Consider the following 27,027-nt stretch of genomic DNA (forward strand, 5'->3'; position numbering starts at 1 on the left):
TGATGCGTTCATACAGACTATGAATATTTTTGTTTACCAAGTGGGTATAACCAGCATTTGAACATCCATCAAAACATAAGAATAAACTATTTAAGATCAAATTAAATAATGTTTGTGGGGACGTACGCGATCAGGACCGCAAGGAGCAGGAACTAGCCCAGATTGCTGTGATGTCGACGGATTTCGCTCTGCTCGAACATATACAACACATGTCACAATAATTATTGTGACGTGATCAATAATGTTACTGTACATAATACATCCTAAATATTACACACTGATTCTAAATAATACGCGTTATATAGTCTGTTCTCTACATTTCCTCCGGGGGGTGCCATAGAGTATTAATCCACTCTGAGATTCTCTTCATAGCTCTAGTAGCAGCTGTTCTCTTTGATCTTGGGTGAACTGGATTATCACTGCAATTATCAGTAGTTCTGTTATTGCTGTTCTGCACTCACTCTAGGTGAACTATTCTCCGCACTCTCTGTAGTTAAACTATTATCTCCAGTCTTTGTAGTTAAGGTATTATCTGCACTGCTGACAACTTCCAAAGGGAAGCCTTGTGAAATTCTCCAAGTGCAGTTAAGTATTCCCTTTCCAATGAAGCCAGAACTGTTGAATAAGTCTCAAATGTTTGTTTACAGTCTTCCTCTTATCTCTGTCACTCAAGTAAGATGGGTCAGTATTCTCCTCAGGGTCATTAATAGGGTGTGGAACAGACACAATTCTTCTACCATACATGAGATGGGCCGGAGTAAGTGGTTCAGGGTCAGAAATATCAGTAGACACATAAGTGAGTGGCCAATCATTAAGCATGCCTTCTATCTCAACAACAACTGTCTCTAGAATTTGTAGTGATACAAATGTTCTCCCAAGGGTTTTCTTTACTGCCTGCTTTGTGAGTCCTATAAGGCACTCCCAGAAACCCCTTTACCTCGGAGCCCATTTGGGTATAAAACTCCATGTAACATGTTGATGTCCCAAAGCTTCTTTCAGATCATCAGACTCAAACAGTTCCTTTATTTCCTCCGCAGCAGCAAGATAAGTAGAGGCATTGTCTGATGTCATCTGGGTTGGGAGAGACTTACAGCTTGAGAACCTACAAAATGCAAGCAAAAAACTTTCCACAGTGAAGTCATGCACAATTTCTAAATGAACTGCCCTAGTACAGGCACAGGTAAACAGGCATACATAGACTTTTCTTTCTCCCTGTTGTGTCCCTTACATACAGTGCCCCAGTAAAGTCAACTCTTGTGACTTTAGATGGCTGGGATGCTTCAACACCCATTCTTCGTAAGGGCGGAGGGTCTGGAGCTTGGTAAGGTTTACCCATGAGCTTATTACATATAACACACTGGCATAGCTGCTTCTTGACACGTTGTCGGATAGCAGGAATCCAAAAGGTTTGCCTCAATGCAGTTACAATGGCACCAACTCCAGCATGGTGAAGCTTCTTATGTGTTTGTTGGATTAACATGTCAGTCAGTACATGCTTTCAAAAGTGGAACTTTGGCAGCATCGGTTACAGGGGCATTGTCAATTCTGCCTCCACATCTTATGAGGTTACTCTTGTCCAGGAATAATCTAAGCTGTTTAACCAGCGTGGGACAGTGATGCTTACTCTTCTTCATCAAGTAGGAGAGTTACTCCTTGAAACATGAGTGTTAGCTACTCAAGATCCAGAGTTTCTTGGCTGTCTGCAATTCAGAAACACTCAAAGGTCCTAGTGTGTTGCTGAGACAAATTATGAGTGAACCTCAAAACATATGCAGTTACGGCTAACAACTTGTTGATGTTACTATAATGTGTGATAGTGCAACATTAGAAATACCTGTAGCAATACTGGTGTCCTCTTCTGGTGTAGTGATCTGCTCTATCTCCTCCTCGGCTTCTGCAATGTTATTGTGTAGGATACCTATTGGCAACCACTTGGGCCAGTCAGATTCTGATAGCAACCAGTGGGGACCTTGAGACCACAACTGTGAAGAAAGTAACTGCTGGGCTGATATGCCTCTTGTAAGTAGGTCAGGTGGGTTGTCTGATGTTGGAGTAAATGACCACATAGTAGGTGGGAAGGACTTGATGATTTCAGTGACACGATGATTGATAAATGGCTTTGAGCTAGTCTGTTTGTAAGTCCAATATAACACAATTTGGCTGTCAGTCCACAGGTGAGTATTGGTAGATAAATCGTAATTGAGCAGCAAAGATTTGACAAAGTTAGCTAATTGTGAAGCCATGACTGCAGCCATTAACTCTAGTTTAGGTAGTGTGATACTCTTGGTAGGAGCAACTCGGTTTTTGGACATCACTAGACAGACCTGGTCCTGCTGGCACATGTACACCACTGCACCATAGGCTTTGGTACTGGCATCTGAAAAACATACATGTTACAAGTATTGTACCACTTCCTGGATGATGTGAAGTAGGGTCTTGGCATTGTTAACTTGGGTAGTTCAAGCAAATCAGCGAGGATACCAATCCACCTGTCTCTGATATCAGTTGGTAGAGGCTCATCCCAAGAGAGCTTGCTTTGCCAAATATCTTAAAGTAGGATCTTAGCCTTTTGGTAATTGGTGTTGCCCATCCTAGCAGATCATAGATCTGTGAAGACGTTTGTAATACATCTCTCTTGGTAAGCAGAGTCGTGTTGGTGGATAACTACTTCGGAGAGAGGAACAAAGTGTCAGTTGCTGTATTCCAATGTAGTCCCAAGATGCCAACTGTTGTGTTAGGGTCCCCTGTCTTTCTTCGGCAACAAGTTGTTGGAGGTGATGACTGTTGGAGGACCTCGATCTCAGATTAAACTTGGCCTTATCCATGATTGCTCAATACTGCATTATTTCCTCCTCTGTGTCACAGCCTGACAGAATTTTATCTACATAGATATTCTCTTTCATATCATCAACTATGGGTGAAGGTGTCTTGTTCAGATGTAGATTAAGAACAGCAGCCAGCATGAAGGGTGAACTACAGGAGCCAAACGGTACAACTGCAAAGCGGTATGCTTGAAGCTTGCTGTTGGGTTTATCTGGTAGTGTTGGCCATAAGTAGTGAGTAAAGGTCCTGTCATTGCTGTGTAACTGAACATGTAAAAAGGTTTTCTCAATATCTGTAGAAAGTGAATAATTATGATCACGAAATCTGAGTAAAAAGTTATTTAGGAATGGAGGTCCCACCATCAACAGTCATTGAGACTAGGAGAGTTTGCATGTTCTCGACAACTACAGTCGTACACAATATGAATAGGTGTTGTGGTGGAGTCGTTCTTCACGGAATGATGTGGTAAGTAGTGCGCATTGTTGGTACTGTGATCATTAACCCTCTCAATAAATCCACGTTCCTCTTGTTCCTATATTATGTTGTCATAGAGCTTCAAGAATTCTGGAGTACGCCTTAGCTTGTTAAGCAAATTGGTGGTTCTCTTCTGCATAATTTGATGGTAAGCACAGTCTGTCTTTCTTCCAAGGAAATTTTGCAATGTACATTCCTGTTGGTGACTGATGAACACAAGTTTCTTGGTATGTCTGAAGGAATGGTAAGTCAGGTGACTTATCACTGGTATATAGTGCCAACTGCTTCAACAGACCAAAATTGTTCTAGGTCCGGTGCTTCTGGATCAGGTACTGTTGAGGTGAGTTGTAATAGAACTGATGATGTTGATTCTAGAAGTGGAGAAGGTACTGGTCCTGACAATAAGTAGCCCAACTTGGATAGCTGAGCTGTGGGTCCGTCTCCTCTGACTATGTGATCTTGAATGAATGTCCAATAATAGTCTGTCCCAATAAGGATGGAGATTTTGAATTGATGGTCAGAGGTTACTGGATGTGCAAGCTTGAGACCTTGTAAGTATGACATGTTTCTGACTGAAGAGTTGATCAAGCTTTGGATAGGAACTGCTATGGATGGTATAACTGGAACTGATACTGGAATGAGTTCACCTGATATTGTCTTTATGTCCATGGTTGCCACACCGAGCTCTTGATACAAAGCTGTAGTAGTTTCAAAGGATGCTAGTGCCATTCCTTGTGTTACAGCTGGCTGGATGCACAATTCAGCAGCCATTTCGACAGAAATAAATGAGCATTGAGCTACTTCATCGAATAGAATATTGGCTTGTGTCCTTATGGATCCAGCAATGACAAGAGCAATGGCTGTCTTCAGTAAACAGGTGTGGTTGTTGTGGGAGTGGCTATTAAGTGTTGAAGTAAGTAAACCAGCTGTTGATGTGACGGGAGCAACTTGAATGTCAGTTGACGTGCCACCTTGGTTACCGCTTCTACCTTCATTGAGTTTGGGTGGCTCACTGTTGCACAGACTAGTATGATGTCGTTTCTTGCATTTTTTGCAGCGGAACCTTGATGTACATTGAGACATCTTGTGATGGCCCAAACAGTTAAAACACAAGTTTTCCTTCTTCACTAAGTCAATTTGTGCTGGGTGGTCTGTGATCGTCGTGAAGGATGTGGGCCCTTACAAAAAGTGCAAACTATACTTTCCTTAGAACCTGTGTGAGATCCTGGGTTGTTCTTAGATCCAACATAAAATGCAGCTGTGCTTCTAGAGGGAGCGTGTAGGTCTGTCAGTTGGTAACCAGATCCGAGGACTCTGATTTCCTTCAAAATAGCTGTCATCAGCTCATCAACGGTCCACTCTGTGCTGGCCTGCTCTCGTGCTAGATTTTTTCTTATTTCTGCAGGGAGCTTCTTCAATATAACTGACACCATTATATCACCATAAATTATGACTCCTTCGATTTCCCCAAGGAAGTAAGTGTTCTTGTATGTGTTGCGACTGTGTTGTAAAACAATCAAGGCTGGTAAGACTTGCAGTAGCATTGGGCGTATCTAGCAAGACTTGCATGTGTGTATTAATCAGTTTGTAGGGTTGTCCAAATCTTTCTCGAGTAGTGCAACTGAATGCTGGTAGTTCAATTCTGTAAGTGGAAGATTTGCTATGGCTCTTGCGGCATCTCCTTGTAACTGGGCTCTTAAGTAGTTACACATCTGTATACCACCTAAGGCTGGGTTTGTGTGCACTGCTGCATTGAAAGAGTCCCAGAAAGTTTGCTAGTTTTAGGAGTCTCCAGAGAATGTAGGCAGTGTGAGCTTAAAGAGACGACTGTTAGCTGATTGTGAGGAAGCATGAACATGGCTTCTTTGTTCTGGGGTTACAATAGAGCTAGAAGCACTTGAAAGGCTTGCTGCACTTGTAAAGTTGGTCACTAGTAGGATTGGGAGTGGTCCACAATTAACATTTACTGTGTTGATTGTAGCAGGCACTAGAGATGGGGTGGTAAGTGGAACTGTAGTGACTGTGGCATTGCTGCTTACTATTGGTTGAGTTTCTAAAGTAACAATGGATGATAATATTATTGTATTGCTACTAACAATAGTTGATACACTCTGGTGTGCACAGTCTGACAGTGGACTAGTGTCTAGTGATAGTGTAGTGGCTGAATTCATAGGCTGCACATGTGAACTTAATTGTAGTGGACCCATCTCTGCATGTTGATGGCTGAGTGGTGGGGCTTCATAGTGTCTTTATTTAATTCTATAAACCTTTACACCTTAGCTATCTTCTCTGTGATTGAGTTCTCAAGCTCTCCAGCATTGATCATAGTTGTAGTGAGGTCTTCACGGTCCTGTATCAGCGTAACAATCTGTTTGTCTAACTGAGCAATCTTAGTCTTCTTGCTGTCAAGTTGTTCGATCGTGGTAGCCAGGGTTGTGATAGTGTAATCGTCGATCTCAGCCTTGAACAAATCGTCAATCTTGTGGTACAGTCTTTTGACGTGTGACTTGTAGGCCTTCCAGGAAACGTAAAGGCATGTTAGGTCCTCAATCAGAATGATTCGCTAAAAAATGGTAGGAACAAAAACAGTACTGACAGTGAATGAAGCTTGCCTTAAGAGGTACCGTTAACTGCTTGGCAGTCTGCCACAGTACCACAACTTCTGGGGGTGAACGGTGAAGTAAAGTCCGGGTAGAGTCTTGAGTCTGTAGGTTTGAAGCAAATCAGTTCTGCTGGTCCACAGCACCAAACTAATGTGGGGATGTTTACGATCAGAACCACAAGGAGTAGGAACTAGCCCGGATTGCCGTGATGTCGACGGATTCCGCTCAGCTCAACACATGCCACAATATTATCACATGATCAATAAAATTATGTAGTACATCCTAAATATTACACACTAATTCTAAATAATACGCGTTATATAGTCAGTTCTCTACAGTGTTTGTTCAGGCTCATACCTTTTGTATATACTCACAGGAAATAGAGTGCATGTTCTGTAGGCTTGTTATTCTCCTTTAGTTTAGTTGTTTTGTTGAAAATTGATCTACAGTTGACTGTAGTTCACAACATTATTTCTTTCTGTTTTGTACTATACTGTAGGTCAAGATTTGCCAGTGATGACTGGATGATTGAACATGGATTTATGGATCCTCCTGCTGCTGACAGGCAGTGGTATGTATGAACGCATTATTTACAAACAATGTGCATGCATGTATGTGCACACATGCGTGTGTGTATGTCTGTGTGGTTGTATGAGTGTTTATGTTTGTGTGCTTGTCTGTGTGTATGTGTGTGTGCTTGTGCTTGTCTGTGTGTATGTGTGCATGTGTTGTTGGAATTAGCTTTACACTGCATGAACAACTGTTAACTCTCATCACCAACTAGTACAGTTCACAAAACAGAAAACACCAACGATTAGTTAGCTAAAAGTCTTGCAACCCAAAATGATATCTAAGGCTGATTGTAGATAAAACTCCTGCAATTTTTTTAGGTGACGTACATTGTTAATTGTTAACTATGTATATGTGACCAGATCTGAAAAACTCAACACAATTGGACGTTTTCGAATCGTATGCTTATAACCTACTTATCCAAGTGTATGCTCTAGTAATTGCCTCATATCTATAAAGTAGCTACAACAGAAAGATCAATTTGTACAGCAAGTATAGGAAAAATTACAGACACTTACTAAAACAGTAAAAACACTATGACACATGGGATTTGCACCATCATGTTCTCCATGAATAGGGGAATCGATTTCTATTTAAGTGTTTCCTTGTGTCATCTTTCTTCACTACATACGTGCATACAAAGTAGGCTTGAGTCTATTATGCTCCAAAATTTGCCTATTATGCTTTTTGGCATTTCCCCAATTTTCTGCCTGTTATGCTTGTTTTTATGTTTTTCAGAAATGCATTATGCTTTTATTTTGTGTTTTTTCTAAATAAGAGAAGTTCTTCATATGATAGAATGTGAATGAAAAGTGTCACTTCAACTCCAACATACAGAAATTAGCAATAGCTTGAAATTGGGATGTGCTCCAGAGTTTGTAGGCATTTTAGAGCAAGGGATCTGGGGGCAAATCTATAGTCCCTTAGAAGATATGGACATTTATTGTCTAATATCTTTGTAGTTTTTATGCAAATAATTATTGATAAAAATAATAATGATAGATCTTCTGAGTTTTAGCAATTGGTATTCAAAAGACAGCAACTGCTCAGTATAATATTATGCAACTTGTATTTGCATCACTATGCCAAGAACATATTAGCCTCTTGGGGTAAACACTTAATGGTTCTCATTCTCTCTGTTGCATTCGATGGCTGTTCTATTAGAGAAGAAAGAACCATCATTATTAAATGATGCAGAAAGTATACATAAATAAAGGCAGGTAAATCCTCGGACACATGTGACCAAACGGGACCACAAAAGGAACTTGCATGGGAATGGTAGGGAAGGTGTACTTACAAAAATAAACTATCTATAAAATTTTCGATTAGGCTCCTAGGCTATGGGCAAACACCTTGAACAGGCTCTGCCAGCTGTGTACACCCTCCAGTGCCTAACTGGTAAAGTAGATTATAACAATAACAAATACAGTTAATTAAGTAACTGTTTGCATGTTCTTGCTAAGAAAATTCTCTGAGAGGAAGAAATGCTTTTACAGGCAGCAGCATCCAGCATCTTCCTGACAAGCGACTTGGAGGTAGTCGTGCCAGGGTAAGAAAAATTAATTTACACGGATTGTTCATACTTGACAGTTCTATTAGAGAATCTCGATCTTTTTGAAATATTTTCCTGGTTTGGTATTCACCTCAGCCTCACTGCAGACCTGCAGATACTTCACTATTTTCAATGTCCAGACATTCACTAGCTATACTGACTTATCACTAAACTTATTATCATCAGAGCTTCTCTTGTAGCTATTAGGCCACTCCAATTTGTTTTTATGTTTCTGGTCATTTGAAGTTTAGTTTTAGGTGCGGGCTGGCGGAATTCAGCAACAAAGCAACAATGAAGTGACTGCTCAATTAGAGTATTTTTGTGATTTACTGACTGTTCTATTAGAGTATATCGATCCGTACTATGCACTATGTTCATTTCTTGCAGGTTTTCATTAATAAAAGGCAAATTATTATACTTAAGTTAGCACCTTTGTTGCAGCCCAATATTTGTTTCTAAAATCTGGCTTTTAAAAAAATCTGATGCGGGCATTTTCCCCATGTATTTCTGAAATTTTACATTCTCCAAAAACAGATGCGGGCGGTGGGCCAGAAACATAATTACTAATTGGAGTGGCCTTATCCTCCAGTTAAGCAACAACTCCTGACACTTAACAACACAAAGCAATTACAATACAGCTAAAGTAATACTTTATATCAAAGTTCTTAGCACTGAAAAGATACTCCAATAGAGCAGTCAGACACTGTTGACTCCAATAGAGCAGTCATATCTCATATTCTACAGTAAATGTTTCTAGCTATGCCCTTGATATGTGTGTCTGTATTATTTTTGTGTAGTGTGTGTATGTGTGTGTGTGTGTGTGTGTTTGTGTGTGTGTGTGTTTGTGTGTGTGTGTGTATCTACCCAGCTGTTAAAATGGGGACATGATGGTCTGGTGTCAACTGGGGAAGCAGCCCACCCAGTTGTAACACTAATGGGTATCTGGTATAAACTAGGGAAGCAAATGCTCAACTCTCCGTGTCTCATATAGCAGTTGAAGGTCCTGGTGGGACTTTCCTTCCCCAGGAGGGCATGCTTGTGCTGACTCATAGCACCTGAGTAGTGTACAGGTGCCCCAATGCTGGCCACTGAGCAGTGTGACTGTGTAGCGGCAGCTGAAGGCTTTGTGTGTGTTGTGTGTGTGTGTGTGTGTGTGTGTGTGTGTGTGTGTGTGTGTGTGTGTGTGTGTGTGTGTGCAGCATGTGTTATATGCAGTGTGTGTTGTATGTGTGTGTCTTTGTGTGTACGTGTGTGTACATGTGTGCATGTATGTTAGTGTGTATGATTTATACTCACTTTGCCTAGCTGCATGCACGACATTAAGGTGATACACCAGTATATTATTTCTCTTGTGTATACTTATAACTATAATCGTAATTGCAGTTTAATCTATACTTTTGCCACTCAGTATCAGATTTCCATTTCTTCGGGGTGAACCTTTATATTGCAAAGAAATAGTTGTGAAGGAATGTTGATCATTATTAAAGAAAGTGATGTATGGTTACAGTGATGTTATTTACGTCGCGTTGGCTATTTTACTCCAATTGCGTTGCAGACGCAGGTAACAATTGGGTTGTTGCTTTTATCATATTTGCATGCACTCTCATGCTTGAATCACTATCAGTTAAACATTTAATTGTTGGCATCGAGATCACAAAGAAGCTAGCTATTCAAACAAATGTAATCCTATCGGGAAATCATTTTGGCATGTATGTATATAACTGAAGAGCTGACTGCAGATACATAATAATTGTACATATGCCTATACATACACAGACACTAGACCTGCAAGGAATTTAGTACCTTTGGCATCAGTAGTTACCAAGCATTTACCTTGGTAATTATTGATATTGCTTGTGGTTTTTAAATCCTGATCCCTGATAGACACCCATTACAAAAGTTTACATTAATCAACCTTTTTGTACCCATCATCCTCCAACCTAAGTACACCTCAACTTTCTTTAAAACTCCCTCCTAGTGTGTAATCTGACTCTGAAGTTTATTACAGTCAACCATTTGCCAAATTAAGTTACTATAGCATCATAATGTCCAGGAAAAGTTGTAGTGGCACATAATCCCTGCACTAGGAGGGTGTTTTATTCCTCCAAATGTTGTCAGTCAGTCTTTACTGTCTCTCTTCTTATTTACTTACTGCAGGTGGTGGGATAAGCCACTGACAGAGTTGAAGTTACGTGATTCTCACATCTCTCCTGACACTACTTGCTCACAAGCCGTTAGTTACATGAAGGCAGAATCTTTGACTGAAGTGCCAATTGTGTCTGATGATAGGTAAGTAATGTTATACCTTCTAAGTGTGTGTGTGTGCGTGCGTGTGTGTGTGCGTGCGTGCGTGCATGCGTACGTGCATGCTTGCGTGTGTGTGTGAAGATACACATGTTGAATACATTAGTGTTAGTGATTTGTTATTCCACTATAGGATTGTACTAGGAATTGCCAAGCTAAGTGATATTGTCCAAAAATTGTTTACCGGAAAGTGTTCCAGTGAAGATACAGTTCAGCGTACTCGACAGTACAAAAAAGTGAGGATGCTCACATAGTGTATTTCTTTATCAAGTATTAACACTAGGCCTAAGCCCATTGTGCTTTCAATACCCCCTGTTATGACTTTGAGAATTGCTCCAAAATTTCTTTTATTACATTCCAATTATACCCTATTATACCCCAAACAGAAAATTGAATCTTGACTGCTTTATTAGAGTATCTAATACATCTGTGAACGTTCTATCAACATGGCTGTGGTGACTGTTCTGATAGACAATCTCTTCTATCTTCAGCCACTCTGCCCTTACACACAGTAGTGTTTTGTATGGCCAAGACAGCCATCATGGGTATATTGATTATTGACAGTAGAAAAAACATCCTTAATATATTATATTAAGGATGTTTTTTCTACTGTCAATAATCAATATACCCATGATGGCTGTCTTGGCCATACAAAACACTACTGTGTGTAAGGGCAGAGTGGCTGAAGATAGAAGAGATTGTCTATCAGAACAGTCACCACAGCCATGTTGATAGAACGTTCACAGATGTATTAGATACTCTAATAGAGCAGTCAAGATTCAATTTTCTGTTTGGGGTATAATAGGGTATAATAGGGTATAATTGGAATGTAATAAAAGAAATTTTGATAAGACCGATAAGAATATATATCATGATATCGTGGGACGTATCAGTATCATAATAGTCACAATATTATTCTGACTATTATGATACTGATACGTCCCACGATATCATGACATATATTCATATTTGACCCCCAATCTGGGAAAATTGGTCTTATCGCCTATTTAAAAGTATTGAGAAATGTCAGTTTTAAGTATCTAGTATGTTGAAGCTATGTTTACCAACTTTTCACACATTCTTTACCTTTCAGAGCATTCACTGTGCAAGTAGCCAACAACTAAGTTTTCTGCCAGTTTTTAAACCGAGGTTGACTGTATCAGGTGGGCTCCAAAAAGGGAGGGAGGCAGGGCCCAGAAGGAGGGCAAGAGGCTGTTAAAAAATTAAAAGGAAGGCATAGGCAAAGTTATGAGCCATTCAGGTCTCAAAACTGGCTAAAACGAAGGCACATTTATAGCACAGGTCTTTATTCAACACCACTGTGCTGTACAACCACATGCAGCCAACCACAGGCTGGCCAGAGCTCCATTAGGGTCCCATACCGCTCGTGCAGATTGCCACTGTGCTTGGGAAAGGCAGCTAGCAAAAGCAGACCACTCAAGTCTAGCTGATTTTTGGTAATGAAATCTGATAGTTTATTCATGTAACGTTCTGTTAATGGTGAAAATCAAACCTGGGAGATAAGACCGGTTTTCCCAGACCAGTCACATATCATGGCATCACTAGTTTGTAACGCATTCATTTATTGTATTTGGAGATGCTGAATTGAGGTATGTTCAATACAATGTTTGAGTTTGTGAAGTAGGTTCTCCCGCAATGACACTTACCTCCTACCCACTATCCAAATATTGCAGGACTATCATCATGATTACTTTTAAATTCAAGATCCTGACTCACCACATTTACAGGCTTCTACCTTCCTGTAACCATACAGTGGTAAACTCAGTAAAGTACCAACATCAAATTTAGGGACTGCAGAAAATACTGTGATTAAATTTGAATTAGCTACACCCATAGCTACACTTTCTGGAAGGGCACGATTTCTCTTTCACTGTATACAGTAGCATCTCACGACTCCCCTGTATATCATGTAGCTACAGTACAGAAGTATAAAAGGTGATATTCGATAACACCTTGGGTGTTGAGCTAAACATTACCATGGACACTCATAAAGTGTTACGATCACTCCTGAATTTTAACAGTGTGGTCTTATGAAGATACCTAGTTATACCCATCATTAAGACTCGCTCACAATTGTTATTTTAAGAAATGATGTGTTGCCTGTTTTTTTTTGTTTTTTTTTGCAGCAGGGATACCAAGTTCGTCATTAAAATGAATAAATCTTTTTTATAGTGTTGTTTTGTACAAGACTCCTTTCCTACCCGTGCGCATATTCTTTTGGCGTAGCTTTACTGGAGGCAACCAGTTCTCCATCTTAATGGTGACAACATCATACAAAGGATAGCATTGATGCTGAACCTTAGGTTTTCTGGTCTGCAATCAGACTCCCAACTTCTTGCATCATTCCATTGCCCTACTAAATATTTTTGCTACCAAGCCCTCGTGGAGCTTCAAACAATAAGATTTTGTCCAAATAGTGAAGCATTCTTGGCACCTCTTATCATTCAAGAATCAACTGCAATTCATCAACTACAGCTGTGAAGATTGTGAGGTTATAATGAATTCCAAATCCCGTGAGGACATTCCCAGTAGTAGACAATTGGTACCCACTTTTGATGTCAAGCTTCACCAACTGGGAAACTAGACCAAAGGGCCGGTACTTTCAATGCATCACCCACTGATGGCTATCACAGAGAACAGTACTCCTTTATAATTCCATTGCTGGTACTGTGCTTTTTGGACTGGACGCCCACTATCAGTTGCTATTATATACCTGGCTGTTGAGTGTTTTTGGATACCTTTAATGTGAATGCCAGGGATTGCTGCCTAGCCTAAACACTGTACCTACCAAACACTCAATCAGTAACTAACCCTATATATCTCACCTACCACTCTTCTTTGGTATGGTAGCTTGGTATGCCCATAACTCCCATACTTTATCTCGGTACTATGTATGCACATAATAATCACTGCGTACAAGCTGTAGCAGTGCTACCAGCCTCGCAGTACCCACCCGAGTACCTTACTCTCTTGTAGATGTCTTTCCACCTCCATTTTGTCCTTGAGAAACTCTGCCATATTCTAAAAGTCTTCTTAACCATGCATGTTGGCAGGGCCTCTCCCAGCATAAACCTCCACCTCTTTGTTGAGAAGCTGTCTGTTGCTCACAGAGGGATTTCTTTAACTTGTCTATAGCCACAGAGTGTGCTAGGCCTAGATTAACAGTCTGAGTCATTTCTCTTTTCTTATCCAGAGAGCCAATACCACGGAGATATGGTACATATATTGCTGCCCACTCCATAGATTTGACAAATTATGTCCCTACACCCCTACACTGGGCACAGTTACTGGCTACTTTGCCCGCGTGACTGCTTTGCCTGCTTGTCAATTCCTCTTTTGCTCACTGGCCTCACTTTCTGTTATTTTTGCTCTGTGCAATAACACATCACTTTGCATACCAGACTTGGTCAACCTCTGCACCCCACTCACTGGGACACATCTAGTAGTGATAACCTGGCAGAATATCTGCTGACTGCAGTAACATTCCTCGGGGAAATGCTTCCTCTTCCAACTACCAAGTTAGGGCCACATAATGAATGTGATGAACCACTTGTCCTACCACTGCCAACCATATTAATTGTGGTCTCCCACTGCTGAATGTTAAGGACCACTTGTCTTGATGCTGCTAACTACACGTGGGCTCCACCTTCCCTACATCATCAATCACAAGTGTGGGTGCATCCCACTGAATGTTGAGGGCCACAGCCTTACAACTTATCATCGCTAAATATTTGTGGATATCTGGCACAAAAAGGAAAGGACCTACTTCCCCAAAAAATGAAAGAACAACTGTAGGCTGTCTCATGCACTGCTTGCCTGACTACAAGCCTCCAGTTGCTTTTGAGTTCTGAGGTGACAGCCTTAGTGACAGCTAAACTTCCTGGGATGATAACAGATTCATAAGGCCAGGGAACTTACCAAGGTAGCAGCCACTACTTCTCCCCACTGCATTCTTAATCATAGGATTAAGAACAGTGAGCTCAACCTGAGGAGATCCCTTGTCTTTTCCACTTGTCTCCTAGTATACCAGGCTATCTATTATTATGTCTGTTCTTTAGTATGAGATGAGAAACACGTAACTTCTGAGCTTCACTTTTGTGTCACAGTGTGTCCTTTGCACATCCGATTGTACATTTACAATGATATCCCTTGGTCATTGATCAGTAACTAGATCTAATTATTGTTATTAAATCTTAGTGGACATTGAATAACTTCTAGAGTTTTATAATTAGTGATCACATAGCTTTTATTTCCAAATAATTACTGCATCTCTAAATTATATATAGGTTGAGCAATCTGCTACTTTGAAGAGACTATATGATATGGTAGTTAAATCAGAATATGCTGTGGTTGTGAAACCTGGTATGTGTTTATGTGTTGTTATATCATACAATGAAACTTTTACAGTGTTCAGAAGAATTTGGTGCATTAGTATCCTCAAAAGTCTCGTATATGTAGTTATACAGATTGGTACCTGGGGTTGTACCATCCATCTATGTTACATTAAAACTTAACCAGACAGTACACACTTCAACATTTACCACCTACAGTACGTACGTTCTTTAATTCCTTCTTCATTTAAAAAAATAAGAGAAAATGCTACAATCCTTATATGTGCTCCTGATGCTATGTATATACTCCTCTGTGTTGCCTTAATCGTTTGGTTGCATGTATATGTATGTATGTATGTATGTATGTATGTATGTATGTATGTATGTATGTATGTATGTATGTATGTATGTATGTATGTATGTATGTATGTATGTATGTATGTATGTATGTATGTATGTATGTATGTATGTATGTATGTATGTATGTATGTATGTATGTGCTACGTATATATGTACGTATGTATGTATTATAGCCAAGTGGCTAGAGCATCATCCTGGAAATCAAAAGGTTTCAGGTTCAATGCCTGCGGTTATGCTAATTTGGTATTGTTGTTGTTGTTTCCTTGAGCGAGAAATTTTACTCATATTGCTCCAGTCTACCCAGCTGTATAATGGGGACCTGGTGGCCTGGTAAAATTAATGGGTACCTGGTATGCCCTTGTCTCACTTAGTGGTGTTGGGGCTTCAGGTTCTGCGACCTCTCCGTGAGATCTGGAAAGCCCTACTGCAGGTTACTAGTCTTGGATTTACCTTCACAAGACTCAAGTGTCTGACTTGCCTTAATACCTGTACACTTGCTGGGTAGCTGAAATTCAGTAGAACCAAATTCAAGTTATCTCTCAAAAGAAATACCTATTGTAGAGGCTGAGAATGGCTATGGTTTACTGTTTAATTGTAAGTATCAATTAAAATCAGTACATAGTTAGAATAGGAAGCATTCAAACTACTCTGGGTGCTACAATGTCTTAAGCACATTGTATGTCCCATAGTTCTTTTATCTTAGGGATGTGTGTGCATACACCAACACAGTTACTGTATACAAGTCTAACATGCAGGAATCATCTATGTACGTAGTCAGTACTGCTATAATCATGTCGTCAATGTATGTGTGTATGTACATAATTATATCTGTGGATGCATTTTTGAAGGTTCTCAAGAGTTTATTGGTGTTGCCACTTTGTTTGAGCTAGCAGAATACTCTGAGACATGCAAGAAATGACTTTGTCATTATATGGTTACACAGTTTAGCTAGCAGTTAGGATGTAGTGCTCTAGATTTAACACTGACTTTTTTATTTTGTTTATTTATTTTATGCGCATTACGTTGTGCTTATCACATTGATAAGCAATGTATGTCCATATATTTACACATGGTAGTGCCCTGTTAAGCCAAGAAAATCTGCACAATGCACAATGTGGTGATTAACAAGGCAAACAAAACATGATTTTCACTTTTCATAATGTACATAAATCCATGGTCCATTCTTTTAATGAAGCACTGGCCGTCAGATAAGGTACGTATAGGCCACACATCAACACTTTTAGCAAACTTAATCCAGCAAATCAAAGGTGTTATGTAATATTCTTTATACAAATGTTATAGAAGGTAAACATGTAATCCAATTCTTTTGCAACTACAGGCATACTTACTGTAAGATGAATCTAGATATGTGACTGGATTTGCATAAATGGGTCTTCTACACACATTCAATTTTATGAACGTTAAAGACCATACCTTGTTTTAACGTTTAAACCCATCCATTAAGATATGTTGTAGCTCACAACCAACCAAATGTGAAGTCAACAATAGTTATCAATCATCAAATTTGCTATACATTGGATGAGTGTGGAAGACCCTTTTCACAAATCCATTTACATATTATGTAAACTAAGGGTTGTGAATGAAAATCGTATTCATAATTTGTTAAGCTTACATGATAAACTACTTAAAGAATAAACTACTTACATACATAAGATAAAATCGGTGTGTAAGTACTGTACGTAGATTGACTATTGCAGTAGTACATTTTGGTGTTTTTAAGTACATCCACTATTTAGAACTCCTCAACAAGGACACCCTGAAATGTGGACACTATGACAATCAGGACATGATCACATTTATATTACTGCACATATATTTGGACCCCTAAAGGTTCCAGGTGTCCAGAATAGAGGGAGTCCACTGTATAGTATGGTATCCATGTAAATGGTCACAGTTGCTTAGCAGTCCATCAATGAAATCTTTATCCTGGAAATGCAGTCGTATTAGTATTTAGTCTATGCTGTATAATTTGACTGGAATACTAGTGCTTATTATCCCAGGTGGACTCAGAACTGAATCAAGCCAACAGCTCTGTTTTTTTTTCAGTCCAGGGGTATGCTACAAAAATCACACTTATGTGCCTAAAACCGAACATGTATAACAAGTGCACAATTGAGTTGTTCTAATAGAACAATTAGTCATACAGAAGGTTGATCCATTCACACTGTGTATGTATGTCTACACTCAAACAATCAAAACCATAACTACTGAGCTTCATATCAAATTCTAGTTTATGCAAAATTTTTAAGTTTATTTATTTTTGTTTATTAAGGCTTTACAACACAACACGTTTCCTCCTACTTTTTCAGCTGTCAGGTTTTTTAGCCTATTATATATTATGCTCAATGTTTTGCTGGTAGGATAGCATTTTTCTCACAGTTCAATAGCACAGCAAATGCAGTTAATTGTACCTTTGATGACTGTTTTATTAGAGTGAACTGACTGCTTTATCAGAGTATCTCAATCTTCTTGCAAAATTTGATACAAGCAAAGAAGTATGTACCTTTGGATTCAATGTTATGTTCATTTGGTGTGTATATACTATAATTACTTTGCAATCTGCTTGAAGTTTGCCATAATATTGTGCTGTTCTTTGTTTTCAATCATGAATTAACTAGTTTAAGCCAAATAAAACTGTAGTTTTACAGTTCCAGTAGTAAATTTTCTAAGAGAAAGTTATACAAGTAAAAATTACAAAATAGACGACTGTTTAATTAGAGTACACTTCTTGATGTGCATACAAACTAGATTGGCTATATACGAACAAGAAAAGGATAGGTAAAAAGTCAGTTTTATGTTACTGGATGTGCAAGAATCACACATACAGGAGAGTGTCAGATATCAGTGGCAGTGATTTTAATTTGACAATTTAGCAAATTTAAAACATAGTACCACATTAAAATGATGTGAAATACATAGTTATTCGAGTGCCTTACTGAAATGGGATGCTTGTCTTCAAAAATATCACTACTATTAAAGTAGCAAGGCATTTCTCTGCAGCATGGGGTGTCAATAGGCATTTGCAAAGTGGATTACATGCCCTCAGACATGTTTTCCATTCCTGACTATGCACTAATGCTGCAAGTTGTTGGCATTTTCACCCTCTGCTGTTCTAAACACAAGTATATTTCTCCCAAAATTGGGGTTCACCATCAATCATGTACAAATGAATGAGAAAATCCCAAACACAAGAGTGAATATTTATGTCAATAAAACCAGGATTACACACATGCTTTCATTATGTACCCTGCAAAACATGTGTGCTAGCATAAGTCATTCACCAAATTACTAGGACACAAGCGGGTATTTTGTCTCACAATGACAATTTTTTGTCTCGCAAATATTTACACTTATATGGTAGTCGTAACTAGCTACAGGCTAGGGGTATAACCTCCAAATTTCACTTATTATACCCCTATTCTTGTTCCTTTTATGTCATCCAAATTACGGCAAACTGCCTGTAAATTTTCCCACCGGCCATTTTAAATAGTTCCTTGGTTTTTTGTATACCACAAGCATTCCTATATGGAGTTGTGGGTGTGCACTCAGAAACAGAAGGGCAACACATCCAGGCCATAAACCAGCCTCAATGGAGTTACTTTTGGTTGAAAATATCTCATTCACACGTTTTGTGAGACCACAGTGGATTTTGTGCTAATTCCACTTGCTCAGGCCAGTCCACATAATGGGAGCACCTCAGATTACTATTCACAATTTCACATATTCAATAGCCTCATACAAAAGCAAGCAGACAAAGCTATTGTGGAGCAAGAAAAGTATAGAAGTTTAAATGTAGCTATTAAGCTGTGTTGTATTCTCAACAATTGTTTGTGCTACCATGTACATCTAGTCACATATACTGGCTGTGGGACTTTTCACAAATACAAGTGATACACTATCTACCAAAATAGTTATTAATAAGCTGTGAAAGAATGCAGTCTTCAAAAAAGCTATCGTGGAAACTCCTTGCAAGACTGCTTCTATTATCAGATTTTGACATGTACAATGACACTACTTTTAGTAGTAAAGTAGCACAGGCTTCTGTATTTCATTTGGAAGAATTATACTGATGGCTAAACATTTTCCATGTTCTCAATTTCAAACTTTAAAACCATACTGATGCTCAAGCTATTATACCGCCCCACCTACTTTGAGTTGTGTGCTTCAGATCCTCCACCTAGAAACTGTCACTAGTTATGCTAGAAACTATTTTATTTAAGTAGAGTAAACTCTTAGCAATACTCAACCCTTACCTGTAAAAAAAGTACTCTAGTTACTAGTTTTCTGTACAGCAAGACCATTCAAATTAATCTTGGCACCTCACATAACCTGAAACTTGTTAAACTAATTTACGAGCCGTGTATTATCTATAACTGTTATACAGGTACATGTCCTACATCCACAACACGCATTTTAATATGATGCAATAAATTAAAACACTGCATGACATGGGAATGAAAATGTTATTCACAATAATGTAATTAGGTTGCACTATTGTGTACATGTTGTGCACATAACAATATTGCCTTTCCTGCTGTTGTAGTGTGGTGACTGTGGTCATAATAATATGCTAGTTGTAATTAAGGCCACATATTAAACTTAATTATTAGTTTCTCATCCCTGCCCGCATGGCCATTTTTCTTACCTCAACAAGGATTTTTTGTACCACTGGTGGCTGAGTGCAGTTATCCAGCACCTTGTAAAGGTGGTACCTTGCTAGAGCAGTCTAAAACAACTGAATTCTGAGTCATTTTAACTAGCTAATTCAGCTATTTAGTTAATAAAAAATAAAGTAATAATCCACACTCCTGCACTGCTATTTTGAATGCAGGAGGATGAGAAACTAATCATTAAGTTTATGTGGCCTAAAAACAAATTAATGCATTATTCATTAACAGTCAATCTATATAATTATGAATGGTTAGTGGTATTAATAGCAGTAAAAGTTTCTTTTGTCAATGGGGTTAGCTGGATTTAGTATAATTCCTTGTATTTCGGGCTTGACTAACTCTTGCTCTCTTTCCACCAGTTTCCTATGAAGAAAATAGTGTATTTGCAATTCAGTTTTTGTATGTGCACTTCTACAATGGTATACAGATTAAAGAATTAACGAATGCATTGAAATATAAGCATGATACAAATCAACAGATATCCTAAAATGGGAACATCAACACATCATGGCAAAAAGAATTTATGTACGCTATTAAAAAAACTGGACTTATGTCTGTGAAATAAGGGAATGTGCACTATAATACTTGTTGTTTGGGATTACTACACTACCTGACAGGTGGAATACTCCATTACAAAGGGATAATACAAGCCCAGCTCAGCACTTTTAATGAAGGAGGTGTCCACATGCAACCCAATGTAGATAGAGAAATTGACAACAGGCATGGTATAACTGGTATGCCAAGAAACTAAAACCTTTACCTACTGGACAAACTGAATGTATCTGATTGCCTGGGAAATTCACATGGAACACAGTTATTTACAAGGGACTAGTAGGCCCACTCAGCCATTTAGTGAAAGTGGGTGGAACTTGTTATACAGTAGATGCAATCAGTGCCATATGATTTTAGTCAATGAACAACAGCCAATGGAGGAATTTGAATTCTCAGAAGGCCCAGAACTAGACAATTCTCACAGATGGTAGATGAGTCATCAGAAGCTGAAAATGTGATAGCAGACAACTGTAATATACATCTGAACCTGTAGGACATACTTACAGTACCGCTCAGAGCTCCACAAAGGTCTGGTAGATTAACAAGGTAGCCAAAGTGGATGGAAGACTATACCATCAATTTGAACTAAAGGTTCCCTGACAGTTTTTCTTGCTCCTTTGGTTGTGTTATTCTGTGTGTGTGAGGGAGTGTGAGGGAGCGTAGCCAAGTGGCTAAATCATTGGCCTGGTAATTGAAAGATTCCCAGTTTGATGCCAAATCGGTGTTGTTTCCTTGAGCAAGAAACTTTACTCACATTGCTCCAGTCTACCCAGCTGTTTAAATGGGGACCTGGTGGCCTGGTGTCAACTGGGGAAGCAGCCTACCCAGCTGTGTCAATGAGTACCTGGTATTAACTAGGGAAGCAAATGCCAACAGTCCATGTTTTGCACAGTGGGTGAAGGTCCAGGTAGAACTTGCATGCCCACACCTCCTGAAGGATGTGGTACAGCCTCTTGCAGGTTACTAGTCCTGCCCCAGGTAAATTTGCCTTCGCTGACTCCTAGCACCTGGGTAGCGCATGAGTATCCCAGAACTGGTTCACTGGGTATAGGCATGATCGTGTTAGCATGGCAGCTGAAGGCTTTGCTTTTTTGTGTGTGGGTGTATGTGAGTGTGTGTATTTGATTTATTGTATACTGTTAGGTCCTTTCTTTCCCTAAAAGGGGAAGATGCAGCAAGTATAGCTATTGTGTGGTAGGCTCATGTGCGTTTCATCAAAATTGATCATGAGTCATATGGAGGTGACACGGTTGACACATTGCTTTGCATTACACTGGAGTAGTTTTTAATCTAAGCAGAGCAGACAATTGTACTATTAAAAATTAGTGTGTATATAGGCATGTCTGCATAATATTTCCAAAACATTTTCTATTCTTCTTGTTTAAAAATAAAACATACTGTACACTTTGGATGTGTGTCTGTCAATCTCAATTATGAGACAAATCATACTCCTAAACTTTTTAAAATGAAGAGCAAAAATACTTTTGTCTATGACATAATTATGTACTGATAATTATGTTAACTAAACAATGACAATATGTTTTACACGTTTATGAAGGCATACACACATGTACTGTACATACAGTGTGGTACTAGTTTTATAACCACGCCACTAATTGTATATAAGTTACATTTGTGCAAGCACAATAATTGGTATACCTTACCGTAGTAAGTCTTCATGTGCTTTCATAATGTTTCTTCCTAGTTTTGCACTAGTTTCAATGAATGTAGCCCCTAGCTCCTATAATAACACAATAAACATGCATTTTACAGCCCATGCTAAATACTGAACTTAGAAAATATTTATTACCTCAGATAGTTCTTCTCCCTCACTTGTGCTAACTTGTCGACTACAATGGCTGACATCTACTTTGTTACCAATTAACAACAACACAGTTGATACACTTCTTATAATCTAAATAATAATGAATGTTTAAACAAATACATACTCTGCATAGTTTCTTTATAACTGTTGATGATAAATGCATACTTTTATAAGGTCTGTCCATCTTCTGATTGTTGTAAATGAACCATGGCTTGAAATGTCATAGACTAAGACAAAGGCATTTGCATTATGACAATACACCGATGTGATTGCTCCATATTCGTCTTGACCAGCAGTGTCCCATAATTCTAGTAGCACATTTTCATTATCAATGCTTAATTTGGAAGTTGTGTAGTTCACACCTGAGGGTGTCAAAGATATTATTAGCAATTGTTTTTAACTCAATCACAATCTACACTACTGGCCTAGGTTGAGTATCTGATCATGAAACACCAATTGATTATGCATATATCTATATGTGGGTGTGTATAGTTTACAGTAAACCTCTAATACATTACACAAATAGCAATAATATTATATAATACATCAATAATTCAAAAGTGCACACCTTGGGTAGATTTCACTGTGGAATGAAAGTTACCAGTTAACAGCCATCTGATAATGGAGGTCTTTCCTACACCATTGTTCCCTAGGTATACCACCTGTGTGCCAGTAATTTCTTATAATATAAACAGAATAAATAATGAAATACAAATAATTATTAGCTCTATGTATGTGCATGGCCTTACAAAATAGAAGATATTTAAGTACCTTGTACACGTGGCATGGTGAATCTTCAGTTGACTGAGTGATGCCAGAGACACTGGCCATGGATTCATATTGGTGACCTTCCTGCTCAAATTCTTCAGCTAAAGAAGGGATACTGTAAAGAAATTATAATAATGGTGTGTTATTCTAAAAGGTTACTAGACACCTTGAAATGTTTTCAGAAGTGTGATCGGTGTGAGGCAGTGATAGATCTGATGTTGATTCTACAGCATCAAAATATTCATCTTGGTCTCCATCTGCATCATCAATAATGTCATCTTGATCATGATGTTTTGAATACTTATCTTGATCAGTAGTAGTGTCACAATGATCATTTTGACTACTGTATAGGAGCGAAAATTGACCTCTTTAATTTGAATATGACTAGCTAAATATTTTATGGAGAATCAACGTAATTGTATATGGTTGAAATGGGCTTCAAGGTATATAAAAATAGTGCATACAAGTGGAATCATTCCTTCACGAGCTGGCTCAAGCAACTTACAATTCTAGACTAGTTGTGCGAGAGAGTGGATCCATACTGGTTTGGGATAACAATCTTATCAACAACTGTCTCTTCTTAGCACCTGGTTCAAATTCAGTACATGATGTGACTCTCAGGACATCAACAATTGATCTTTGTCTTTGCAATGAAGGTGGCTGTGATGCACTAATAGTGTCCTCCATGTGTTTAATCGTACTCTCCAGCTCCTTATTTTGCTATATCATTATAAAAGTAAATTACAAGTATATATTTATGCACAATTATAATATACTTACATATTATTATGTGTGTACATGTGTGTCAATACAAATCTTCATGGAATATACAGTACTAAATAGGTTTTATAGATTTTGGTAACTGCCACTTGCAGAATTTGACCTTAAAGTTTTTATATAATATCCTGACAGTGGAAACTCAGCAATGAATGAAAAAAATCCTCTTGCATTTTGTCAACTATATACAGTACTGTACAAGTGTGATCTGAAATGCCATCTTTATACCGTAATTTGCTTTTTTTCGTTGTAAAATAATTTTTGCATGCAAAAACTTGTATGAAAATTTTTATAAAAGATTGAACTACTCTAATAGAACAGTCATTTGCGTAAACCATACAAAAATATTTTACAATGAAAATTTTATCATGAAACATTTTTTGCACGAAATGTATGTACCTTTTTGAGAATGACACGTTCCTTCTTCTCAACACTTAGTTGCCTTTCCAGGGTCCTCTTCTGAGATATCACTTGGAGGATGTTGTCTTCCTTCTCCTGAAGTTGTTTGTCCAACTTTGTCTTTAGTTGGTGTTGCTGAAAAGAATTTGAAGAGGGGTAAATGTATTCAATATACAGTCACATATGGTTGATCACTGTTTATTTATATCTGCACACTAAATGGAAACTGTGTCTATACAGTAATAATAATAATACAGATTTTATACAAGCAATGATTTACAATGCTCCTTCAACCCCCGTGGAACCAAGACATAATATTCAGGTAATCAAAAGATCAGATAACCAAAGCCCATTCATTTATATAATTATACAGAGACTTGTTCAGTCACTCTAATAGAATGCATGCCCTGGACAAAATACTCTAATAGAACAGTCATATTTCTACTGTTTGGATAACCGAGTGTTTGGATAATCAAAGGTTGGATGATTGAGGAGACTGTGTATGTAAATATTGATTAAGTGTGTATGGTTACCTTGACAACAAAGGTCATTCTCTCTTTTTCAAGTTCTTCTGTTAGCATTTCATCATACTCCACTGCCAACTCCTCTCTATGTTGAGCATCACTGTTGACATAAATTAAATAACAAGTTATTATTTTTTATTATTAGCACTTTACAGTGACCAGCACTGAAGGTCTGACAGCAACATGTGCTGCAGCCTTATATACAACTAACATGTATAGCTAGGCAAACAACCATTCCAAGTGATTTTTACCTGTTTAATTTGGTTTGAAGGTTTTCACAGCTCAACTTGCATTCTTGCCAATCATCATGAAGAACTGATATCACTTTCTCCAGTATACCCAGCAAATGTGGGGACTGAAACTGCATCTGATTAATCAGATCTTTCAGTTCAGTAGATCTGTAAAAATTATTTTTGTTGTCAGCATCTGATTAATTGTAATGTGATTGTTTTCAGCAGACCTATCACGTAATATCCCTCTACAAAATATTGGTGTATGTACTATGCAATTGTGCAACTTAACATGAAAAATCACATATCTATACCAATAATTACCTGCAAAATCATATTCAAACATTTATGCATTTAAAAATACATAAGGATTGTTACAAGACTAGTTTGCAATAAAAGCCCTTGAAATTGTGTTTGGGTGGCTTGTAAATTGTCATGGATCTATCCACAAATATTATTATTATTATTATTATTAACACTTTACAGTGACCAGCACTGAAGGTCTACAGCAACATGTGCTGCAGCCTTAGGATTACCTAACCTAACTTCAAGGACTTAGACTTAATAACTTATAGCTGGAAAGGTGTAACAGAAAAGGGGCCAAAGTAAGGAAAAAAATCCCTCCAACCCCAGGATTTGAACTGCAGGTCACCCAATGTCTAGTCGGGGCCACACTCAGTCTTCTTCCAGGAGGGATGGATTTTCTTCCTTAAACCTAAAGTATTTATTATTAACACTTTACAGTGACCAGCACTGAAGGTCTACAGCAACATGTGCTGCAGCCTTAGGATTACCTAACCTAACTTCAAGGACTTAGACTTAATAACTTATAGCTGGAAAGGTGTAACAGAAAAGGGTACTTGGGGAACTGGTGTGTGCTGTAAATAAAAAAAACTAAACTATTCATTGAGGATATAAGAAGCTTGATTACCCACCATTACTGAATAAATACTTGGCCATACACTTCCATTTATGTGTTAAGACTAGTACTGATTTATGGTTTTATGATGGGCAAGGCTACAATGTATTTATGGTACAGATACAGGTATGTATATGTATACGTGAGTGTTTCATTTCAAAAAACGTGCTTCTATATAATATACAGTATATATATGTCTGAGTCCCCCAATTTTCAGAAATACCTTCAAACAAATTCTATTGATAGATTAGTCCAAGGAAACAATATACACGCTTCATGTATGTATTTGGTTACAATTCACACAACAGAGAACTCTTTTAGGCCTAAGTCAATCACCACAACTACTCTAAAATACTAGTTTAATAAAGGAAAAGTGGCATTAAGGAAGCAGACATAGATGTGCACAGTTAAAGAACACAAAATGGAATTAAGGAAACAGACATAGAAATGGTCACATGATACACTAAACACGTATGGCATAGCTTTAAGGAAGCATCTACAGAATAATATGTACAGTAATCAAAGCATGCACGATAATTATGATTGTTTGATTATCTCACTGAACTTACATATGTAAGTCGTCCCTACTTATTATCCAGTCTACAAAGAATATCATATATATTGCTATTATACCTTTCCTAGCTACTGCTATACATGTGGTTATGATTTCATGTGTGGATAATTATAAACTTACCCTAATGTCATGCGTATACTTGTACTTAATTATGCTAATTCTTTAATTTTGGGAAGTGATAATGCAGGGAATATTAAATGCATGTATAGGGTGAGTAAAGAAAATATATAAAATAAAGAAAATATATTATGTTAGGTGTTGGGATACCCAGACAAAGATGTATAGCAAGAGCCACATTCGATAAAAGAACTCTGCATTTTTAAAAATAAGGGCAGCAGTGGGGAGAATTATGCAATGATGATTAATTTATTTGAATAAATTTTTATAATAAAGAATGAAGCAGAATATGGCTTATTAGGATTGTCTAAGGAGCAGTAAGGGTATGCCAACAGACACAGGTGAACATAGAGTCTGAGTGTTTTCAGCATAAGCGAAAAGAGTACAGGGGTGAGAAATCTGTAAATTTGGAATGCTTAATCCAACAATAAAAAGGACCAGCCGAAGGCAAATTATAGACACTTAAGTATGAATGGGGAATGAATGGGAGTAGATACACTGTTAGTTGAATATAATTATATCAAGGTATATACTTACTGAAACATTGGGGTCTGGCTATCAATGGAGAGTTTGTTCATGATGCAATCCCACTCTGCTGTTTCATCATCCCCAC

General features: G+C 38.1%; 3 protein-coding genes across 3 annotated transcripts in view; 1 reads left to right on the top strand and 2 right to left on the bottom strand.

Moving 5' to 3' along the window:
• LOC136257682 (cystathionine beta-synthase-like) overlaps positions 1-16,125 on the top strand; it is a 34,992-nt gene extending 18,867 nt beyond the window's left edge. Inside the window, exons 12-16 of the mRNA XM_066050973.1 lie at positions 6,400-6,471; positions 10,180-10,311; positions 10,460-10,562; positions 14,634-14,709; positions 15,887-16,125. Coding sequence (XP_065907045.1) covers positions 6,400-6,471; positions 10,180-10,311; positions 10,460-10,562; positions 14,634-14,709; positions 15,887-15,957 — 454 coding nt within the window. The 3' untranslated portion in view covers positions 15,958-16,125. The remainder of the gene's footprint in view (positions 1-6,399; positions 6,472-10,179; positions 10,312-10,459; positions 10,563-14,633; positions 14,710-15,886) is intronic.
• LOC136257452 (uncharacterized) overlaps positions 1-27,027 on the bottom strand; it is a 226,695-nt gene that overhangs the window by 168,464 nt on the left and 31,204 nt on the right. The gene's annotated exons all lie outside the window — the stretch shown is intronic.
• On the bottom strand, positions 19,931-27,016 carry LOC136258004 (EF-hand calcium-binding domain-containing protein 4B-like). Its single transcript, XM_066051302.1, has 12 exons — positions 26,952-27,016; positions 24,826-24,972; positions 24,584-24,674; positions 24,051-24,185; positions 23,380-23,594; positions 23,041-23,217; positions 22,878-22,989; positions 22,675-22,768; positions 22,272-22,468; positions 22,092-22,196; positions 21,946-22,022; positions 19,931-20,092 (listed from the first exon to the last, which is right to left on the bottom strand). The coding sequence occupies exons 1-12, from the start codon at positions 26,990-26,992 to the stop codon at positions 19,990-19,992; spliced, it is 1,494 nt and encodes a 497-aa protein (XP_065907374.1). The 5' UTR covers positions 26,993-27,016; the 3' UTR covers positions 19,931-19,989.

This window comes from Dysidea avara, chromosome 6, assembly GCF_963678975.1.
Source record: "Dysidea avara chromosome 6, odDysAvar1.4, whole genome shotgun sequence".
In the NCBI taxonomy this organism is placed as follows: domain Eukaryota; kingdom Metazoa; phylum Porifera; class Demospongiae; order Dictyoceratida; family Dysideidae; genus Dysidea; species Dysidea avara.